Source organism: Salmo salar, chromosome ssa23 (assembly GCF_905237065.1).
Source record: "Salmo salar chromosome ssa23, Ssal_v3.1, whole genome shotgun sequence".
Lineage (NCBI taxonomy): Eukaryota > Metazoa > Chordata > Actinopteri > Salmoniformes > Salmonidae > Salmo > Salmo salar.
The window spans coordinates 35,660,298-35,670,210 of NC_059464.1; the positions used below are offsets into that span (position 1 = coordinate 35,660,298).

General features: G+C 41.4%; 1 protein-coding gene across 1 annotated transcript in view; it reads left to right on the plus strand.

Annotated features, from left to right (window-relative positions):
* The window catches only part of LOC106584498 (sodium- and chloride-dependent GABA transporter 2), a 57,737-nt gene that overhangs the window by 36,524 nt on the left and 11,300 nt on the right, over positions 1-9,913 (plus strand). Inside the window, exon 8 of the mRNA XM_014169873.2 lies at positions 3,953-4,056. Coding sequence (XP_014025348.1) covers positions 3,953-4,056 — 104 coding nt within the window. The remainder of the gene's footprint in view (positions 1-3,952; positions 4,057-9,913) is intronic.

Consider the following 9,913-nt stretch of genomic DNA (forward strand, 5'->3'; position numbering starts at 1 on the left):
TAGACGCGAGCTGCCCAGGGACGCAAGCCTACCAGACAAGCTAAATGCCTTTTATGCTCGCTTCGAGGCAAGCAACACTGAAGCATGCATGAGAGCACCAGCTGTTCTGGATGACTGTGTGATAACACTCTCGGCAGCCGATGTGAATAAAACCTTTAAACAGGTCAACATTCACAAAGCTGCTGGGCCAGACGCATTATCAGGACATGTACTCAAAGCATGCGCGGACCAACTGTCAAGTGTCTTCACTGACATTTTCAACCTCTCCCTGACCGAGTCTGTAATAGCTACATGTTTCAAGCAGACCACCATAGTCCCTGTGCCCAAGGAAGCGATGGTAACCTGCCTAAATGATTAGCAACCCGCGGCACTCACGTCGGTGGCCATGAAGTGCTTTGAAAGGCTGGTCATGGCTCACAGCATCCTCCCGGACACCCTAGATCCACTCCAATTCGCATACCGCCCCAACAGATCCACAGATGACGCAATCTCAATCGCACTCCTCACCGCCCTTTCTCACCTGGACAAAAGGAACACCTATGTGAGAATACTGTTCATCGACTACAGATCAGCGTTCAACACCATCGTGCCCACAAAGCTCAACACTAAGCTAAGGACTCTGGGACTAAACACCTCACTCTGCAACCGGATCCTTGACTTCCTGACGGGCCGCCCCCAGGTGGTAAGAGTAGGCAACAACACGTCTGCCATGCTGATCCTTAACACTGGGGCCCCTCAGGGGTGTGTACTTAATCCCCTACTGTATTCCCTGTTCACCCACGACTGTGTGGCTAACATGACTCCAACACCATCATTAAGTTTGCTGACGACACAACAGTGGTAGGCCTGATCACCGACAACAATGCGACGGCCTATAGGAAGGAGGTCAGAGAACTGGCAGTGTGGTGCCAGGACAACAACCTCTCCCTCAATGTGAGCAAGACAAAGGAGCTGATCATGGACTACAGGAAAAGGAATGCCGAACAGGCCCCCATTAACATCGACGTGGCTGTAGTGGAGCGGGTCAAGAGTTTCAAGTTCCTTGGTGTCCACATCACCAACGAACTATCATGGTCCAAACATACCAAGACAGTCGTGAAGAGGGCACGACAAAAGCTTTTCCCCCTCAGGAGACTGAAAAGATTTGGCATGGGCCACCAGATCTTCAAAAGGTTCTACAGCTGCACCATCGAGAGCATCCTGACCGGTTGCATCACCGCCTGGTATGGCAACAGCTCAGCATCTGACCGTAATGCGCTACAGAGGGTAGTACGAACGGCCCAGTACATCACTGGGGCCAAGCTTCCTGCCATCCAGGACCTATATAATAGGTGGTGTCAGAGGAAAGCCCATAAAATTGTCAGAGACTCCAGTCAACTCAGTTATATACTGTTTTCTCTGCTACCGCACGGCAAGCGGTACCGGAGCGCCAAGTCTAGGACCAAAAGGCTCCTCAACAGCTTTTACCCCCAAGCCATTAGACTGCTGAACAATTCATAAAAATTGCCACCGGACAATTTACATCCCCCCCTTGTACACTGCTACTACTCGCTGTTTGTTTGTTACTTATGCATTGTCACTTTGCCCACACCTACATGTACAGATTACCTCAACTAGCATGTACCCCTGTACACTGACTCGGTACCGGTGCCCCCTGTATATAGCCTTGTTATTGTTATTCTAATTGTGTTACTTTTTATTTTAGCCTACTTGGTAAATATTTTATTCTTCTTGAACTGCACTGTTGGTTAAGGGCTTGTAAGTAAGCATTTCACGATAAAGTCTACACTTGTTGTATTCAGCACGTGGTAAATAAAGTTTGATTTGATTTGATGGAGTCGCACCTCTGTCGCATTGGCTGTCTTCTACAGACTTTCCACTTTGGTTGAAAAGGTATCCACTTTAACAGTGAGCACTGCCAATGATTCAATGATTTACAGGTTTTAGAGGTATTCTCTTCACAAACAATCTCTCGAATAGTAGCCAGCTCTTTCTGTAGTCTGTTGTTGAGAGCCTCCATGTTCCCATAGTTGAATTGTGGACGGACAGACTGCTGGAGCATAATAGAACTGCTAGTTATTTCTTATCACTCAATGAATGTCCACACCTTAATATGAAGTTTTAGGAAATAAATCTGTTAATTCATAGTAATTTGCAAAAGAAAGCCACGAAAGGCTATGCGTTTCAATGAATGCCACTGGAACCAGAAACAGTAGTAGATTTAAAAAAGCTTTTGTCTCAATTTGGCATGAGGGTGTTGATGGAAAGTGATATTGGGAGAAAAACTATTTAAAATCCATTTACACAAACAACAACTGTGCGGTTAAAATTGACAAAAAACACACATTTCTTTCCACAGGGCTGTGGGGTGAGACAGAGATGCAGCTTGAGCCCCACCCTCTTCAACATATACAGTATATCAACGAATTGGCGAGGGCACTCGAACACTCTGCAGAACACAGCCTCACCCTACTATAATCTGAAGTCAAATGTCTACTGTTTTCTGATGATCAGTAGCACCTAGATCTTCTGCACAGAATATGTTAGACCTGGGCCCCGACAGTGAATGTCAGTAAGACAAAAATAACGGTGTTCCAAAAAAGGTGCAGTTGCCAGGACCACAAATACAAATTCAATCCAGACACTGTTGCCCTATAGCAAACAAAAAACTATACCTACCTCAGCCTAAACATCAGCACCACAGGTAACTTCCACAAAGCTGTGAACGATCTGAGAGACTAGACAAGAAGGGCCTTCTATGTCATCAAAATAAACATCAAATTTGACATCCCAATTAAGATCTGTCTAAAGATACTTAAATCAGTTATAGATCTATTGCCCTTTATGGTTGCGAGGTCTGGGGTCCACTCACCAAGCAAGAATTCACAAAATAGGACAAACACCACATTGAGACTCTGTATGCATAATTCTTCAAAAACGTCCTCTGTGTACAATGTAAAAAAACTAATAATGCATGCAGAGCAGAATTAGGACGATACCCGCTAATGATCAAAATCCAGAAAAGACAACCACTTAAAAGGAAGCAATTCCCAAAACTTCCATAACAAAGCCATCACCTACAGAGAGATGAGCCTAGAGAAAAGGCTCCTAAGAAAGCTGGTCCTGGGGCTCTGTTCACCAACACAAACAGACCTCACAGAGCCCCAAGACAGCAACACAATTAGACTAGAGAGAGAGAGATTTCACAACCACTTCTCCATTTTGGCACTTAGAGTATGTTGAGTAACACCAGAAAACGAAATGAGTGCCCTCTTCAATCCACTGGGGCCTTCTCTGGATCAATACAACCCTGTGTTGCAGGCAGTGACAAGCTACTCCAAGAAGCCTCTACCATGAGAACATCTGCCTTAGTGGCTATGGCCCATAGGCCCTGGTCAAAAGTAGTGCACTACATAGGCAATAGGGTGCCATTTGGGATGCATCCAGAAGTCTTCCTGGCTACCAGGCAGCCAACTGAAACGTGCCCCCATTGCTTCAGCACCACTTTGCCGAATGGAACAAAGAGCACCCTCATTTAAATTGGAACTGTGTTGTGCTGGTCGTTCATAGAGTCTGTGGTGGAAAATTACCACACTTGGCGTTGAGGAGCCATTGAGATGGAGAACCAGCGTGCCAGTGACATTGTCAGGGTGGAGAGGGTGGGCTTAGGACTGAAGAGGGGGTATGGGGTCTATAGACAGAGATTACTCTGGGGTTGTATGGTGGGTGGTGATGACATCGTAAGTGACGAGAAATGGGGTGACCGTGTTTACCACAGAGTGAGGTGCGTGTAGGTAATTATTTGGTCATAAAATGTCTCACCAGTAGGGGTTTATAACTGTCTTTCTATAATGTGTTTCATAGAAGTAAATGTATCAGCCAGGAACAATGCCATGGTTTCTCCCAGCAAATTAAAAGGCTGGTTGGTTTGGTTTCTTCCTGTTCTTTCTAGGTATGGATGGATGCAGGGACTCAGATCTTCTTCTCGTATGCCATCTGTCTGGGGTGTCTGACTGCCCTGGGGAGCTACAACAAGTACAACAACAACTGCTACAGGTCAGGGCTCACCACTGAACACACACTTACACCTCTACCTCCCAGTCTACTCTGCTCGACTCTGCTGTACTGTACTCTGCTCTACCTTACTGTACTCTGCTCTACTCTGCTGTACTGTGCTATACTGTACTGTACTCTGCTCTACTCTACTATATTGTACACCCCACCTCCTACCTCACCTAATTAGATAAGACTGAGATTATTGAAACAATAAGCAGAAGTGTCTCTGATAAGATTAAACAGAGAAGTGATTTGTTCTGTTTTACATCCTAATGACCTAACCATCACTGTTTTACACCCTAATGACCTAACCATCAGTTCTGTTTTACACCCTAATGACCTAACCATCACTGTTTTACACCCTAATGACCTAACCATCAGTTCTGTTTTATACCCTAATGACCTAACCATCAGTTCTGTTTTACACCCTAATGACCTAACCATCACTGTTTTACACCCTAATGACCTAACCATCAGTTCTGTTTTATACCCTAATGACCTAACCATCAGTTCTGTTTTACATCCTAATGACCTAACCATCAGTTCTGTTTTATACCCTACTGACCTAACCATCAGCTCTGTTTTATACCCTACTGACCTAACCATCAGTTCTGTTTTATACCCTACTGACCTAACCATCAGCTCTGTTTTATACTCTACTGACCTAACCATCAGTTCTGTTTTATACCCTAATGACCTAACCATCAGTTCTGTTTTATACCCTAATGACCTAACCATCACTGTTTTACACCCTAATGACCTAACCATCAGTTCTGTTTTATACCCTAATGACCTAACCATCAGTTCTGTTTTATACCCTAATGACCTAACCATCAGTTCTGTTTTATACCCTACTGACCTAACCATCAGTTCTGTTTTATACCCTACTGACCTAACCATCAGTTCTGTTTTATACCCTACTGACCTAACCATCAGTTCTGTTTTATACCCTACTGACCTAACCATCAGTTCTGTTTTATACCCTACTGACCTAACCATCAGTTCTGTTTTATACCCTACTGACCTAACCATCAGTTCTGTTTTATACCCTACTGACCTAACCATCAGTTCTGTTTTACATCCTAATGACCTAACCATCAGTTCTGTTTTATACCCTAATGACCTAACCATCAGTTCTGTTTTACATCCTAATGACCTAACCATCAGTTCTGTTTTATACCCTAATGACCTAACCATCAGTTCTGTTTTATACCCTAATGACCTAACCATCAGTTCTGTTTTATACCCTAATGACCTAACCATCAGTTCTGTTTTATACCCTAATGACCTAACCATCAGTTCTGTTTTATACCCTACTGACCTAACCATCAGTTCTGTTTTATACCCTAATGACCTAACCATCACTGTTTTATACCCTAATGACCTAACCATCAGTTCTGTTTTATACCCTACTGACCTAACCATCAGTTCTGTTTTATACCCTAATGACCTAACCATCAGCTCTGTTTTATACCCTACTGACCTAACCATCAGTTCTGTTTTACACCCTAATGACCTAACCATCAGTTCTGTTTTATACCCTAATGACCTAACCATCAGTTCTGTTTTATACCCTAATGACCTAACCATCAGTTTTGTTTTACACCCTAATGACCTAACCATCAGTTCTGTTTTATACCCTAATGACCTAACCATCAGTTCTGTTTTATACCCTACTGACCTAACCATCAGTTCTGTTTTATACCCTAATGACCTAACCATCAGTTCTGTTTTACACCCTACTGACCTAACCATCAGTTCTGTTTTATACCCTAATGACCTAACCATCAGTTCTGTTTTATACCCTAATGACCTAACCATCAGTTCGGTTTTATACCCTACTGACCTAACCATCAGTTCTGTTTTATACCCTACTGACCTAACCATCAGTTCTGTTTTATACCCTACTGACCTAACCATCAGTTCTGTTTTACATCCTAATGACCTAACCATCAGTTCTGTTTTATACCCTAATGACCTAACCATCAGTTCTGTTTTATACCCTAATGACCTAACCATCAGTTCTGTTTTATACCCTAATGACCTAACCATCAGTTCTGTTTTATACCCTAATGACCTAACCATCAGTTCTGTTTTATACCCTACTGACCTAACCATCAGTTCTGTTTTATACCCTAATGACCTAACCATCAGCTCTGTTTTATACCCTACTGACCTAACCATCAGTTCTGTTTTACACCCTAATGACCTAACCATCAGTTCTGTTTTATACCCTAATGACCTAACCATCAGTTCTGTTTTATACCCTACTGACCTAACCATCAGTTCTGTTTTATACCCTAATGACCTAACCATCAGTTCTGTTTTACACCCTACTGACCTAACCATCAGTTCTGTTTTATACCCTAATGACCTAACCATCAGTTCTGTTTTATACCCTAATGACCTAACCATCAGTTTTGTTTTACACCCTAATGACCTAACCATCAGTTCTGTTTTATACCCTAATGACCTAACCATCAGTTCTGTTTTATACCCTACTGACCTAACCATCAGTTCTGTTTTATACCCTAATGACCTAACCATCAGTTCTGTTTTACACCCTACTGACCTAACCATCAGTTCTGTTTTATACCCTAATGACCTAACCATCAGTTCTGTTTTATACCCTAATGACCTAACCATCAGTTCGGTTTTATACCCTACTGACCTAACCATCAGTTCTGTTTTATACCCTACTGACCTAACCATCAGTTCTGTTTTATACCCTACTGACCTAACCATCAGTTCTGTTTTACATCCTACTGACCTAACCATCAGTTCTGTTTTATACCCTACTGACCTAACCATCAGTTCTGTTTTATACCCTACTGACCTAACCATCAGTTCTGTTTTATACCCTAATGACCTAACCATCAGTTCTGTTTTACATCCTAATGACCTAACCATCAGTTCTGTTTTATACCCTAATGACCTAACCATCAGTTCTGTTTTACACCCTACTGACCTAACCATCAGTTCTGTTTTATACCCTAATGACCTAACCATCAGTTCTGTTTTATACCCTAATGACCTAACCATCAGTTCTGTTTTATACCCTACTGACCTAACCATCAGTTCTGTTTTATACCCTAATGACCTAACCATCAGTTCTGTTTTATACCCTACTGACCTAACCATCAGTTCTGTTTTATACCCTACTGACCTAACCATCAGTTCTGTTTTATACCCTAATGACCTAACCATCAGTTCTGTTTTATACCCTAATGACCTAACCATCAGTTCTGTTTTATACCCTACTGACCTAACCATCAGTTCTGTTTTATACCCTAATGACCTAACCATCAGTTCTGTTTTATACCCTACTGACCTAACCATCAGTTCTGTTTTATACCCTAATGACCTAACCATCAGTTCTGTTTTATACCCTAATGACCTAACCATCAGCTCTGTTTTATACCCTACTGACCTAACCATCAGTTCTGTTTTATACCCTAATGACCTAACCATCAGTTCTGTTTTATACCCTACTGACCTAACCATCAGTTCTGTTTTATACCCTAATGACCTAACCATCAGTTCTGTTTTATACCCTACTGACCTAACCATCAGTTCTGTTTTATACCCTAATGACCTAACCATCAGTTCTGTTTTATACCCTACTGACCTAACCATCAGTTCTGTTTTATACCCTAATGACCTAACCATCAGTTCTGTTTTATACCCTAATGACCTAACCATCAGTTCTGTTTTATACCCTACTGACCTAACCATCAGTTCTGTTTTATACCCTAATGACCTAACCATCAGTTCTGTTTTATACCCTACTGACCTAACCATCAGTTCTGTTTTATACCCTAATGACCTAACCATCAGTTCTGTTTTATACCCTAATGACCTAACCATCAGTTCTGTTTTATACCCTACTGACCTAACCATCAGTTCTGTTTTATACCCTAATGACCTAACCATCAGTTCTGTTTTATACCCTAATGACCTAACCATCAGCTGTGTTTTATACCCTACTGACCTAACCATCAGTTCTGTTTTATACCCTAATGACCTAACCATCAGTTCTGTTTTATACCCTACTGACCTAACCATCAGTTCTGTTTTACATCCTAATGACCTAACCATCAGTTCTGTTTTATACCCTACTGACCTAACCATCAGTTCTGTTTTATACCCTAATGACCTAACCATCAGTTCTGTTTTATACCCTACTGACCTAACCATCAGTTCTGTTTTACATCCTAATGACCTAACCATCAGTTCTGTTTTATACCCTACTGACCTAACCATCAGTTCTGTTTTATACCCTAATGACCTAACCATCAGTTCTGTTTTATACCCTACTGACCTAACCATCAGTTCTGTTTTATACCCTAATGACCTAACCATCAGTTCTGTTTTATACCCTACTGACCTAACCATCAGTTCTGTTTTATACCCTAATGACCTAACCATCAGTTCTGTTTTATACCCTACTGACCTAACCATCAGTTCTGTTTTATACCCTAATGACCTAACCATCAGTTCTGTTTTATACCCTACTGACCTAACCATCACTGTTTTATACCCTACTGACCTAACCATCAGTTCTGTTTTATACCCTAATGACCTAACCATCAGTTCTGTTTTATACCCTAATGACCTAACCATCAGTTCTGTTTTATACCCTACTGACCTAACCATCAGTTCTGTTTTATACCCTACTGACCTAACCATCAGTTCTGTTTTATACCCTACTGACCTAACCATCAGTTCTGTTTTATACCCTAATGACCTAACCATCAGTTCTGTTTTATACCCTACTGACCTAACCATCAGTTCTGTTTTATACCCTAATGACCTAACCATCAGTTCTGTTTTATACCCTACTGACCTAACCATCAGTTCTGTTTTATACCCTAATGACCTAACCATCAGTTCTGTTTTATACCCTAATGACCTAACCATCAGTTCTGTTTTATACCCTACTGACCTAACCATCAGTTCTGTTTTATACCCTAATGACCTAACCATCAGTTCTGTTTTACATCCTAATGACCTAACCATCAGTTCTGTTTTATACCCTAATGACCTAACCATCAGTTCTGTTTTATACCCTAATGACCTAACCATCAGTTCTGTTTTATACCCTAATGACCTAACCATCAGTTCTGTTTTATACCCTACTGACCTAACCATCAGTTCTGTTTTACACCCTACTGACCTAACCATCAGTTCTGTTTTATACCCTAATGACCTAACCATCAGTTCTGTTTTATACCCTACTGACCTAACCATCAGTTCTGTTTTACATCCTACTGACCTAACCATCAGTTCTGTTTTATACCCTACTGACCTAACCATCAGTTCTGTTTTACATCCTAATGACCTAACCATCAGTTCTGTTTTATACCCTACTGACCTAACCATCAGCTCTGTTTTATACCCTACTGACCTAACCATCAGTTCTGTTTTATACCCTAATGACCTAACCATCAGTTCTGTTTTATACCCTAATGACCTAACCATCAGTTCTGTTTTATACCCTACTGACCTAACCATCAGTTCTGTTTTACATCCTAATGACCTAACCATCAGTTCTGTTTTATACCCTACTGACCTAACCATCAGCTCTGTTTTATACCCTAATGACCTAACCATCAGTTCTGTTTTACATCCTACTGACCTAACCATCAGTTCTGTTTTATACCCTACTGACCTAACCATCAGTTCTGTTTTATACCCTAATGACCTAACCATCAGTTCTGTTTTATACCCTAATGACCTAACCATCAGTTCTGTTTTATACCCTACTGACCTAACCATCAGTTCTGTTTTACATCCTAATGACCTAACCATCAGTTCTGTTTTATACCCTAATGACCTAACCATCAGTTCTGTTTTA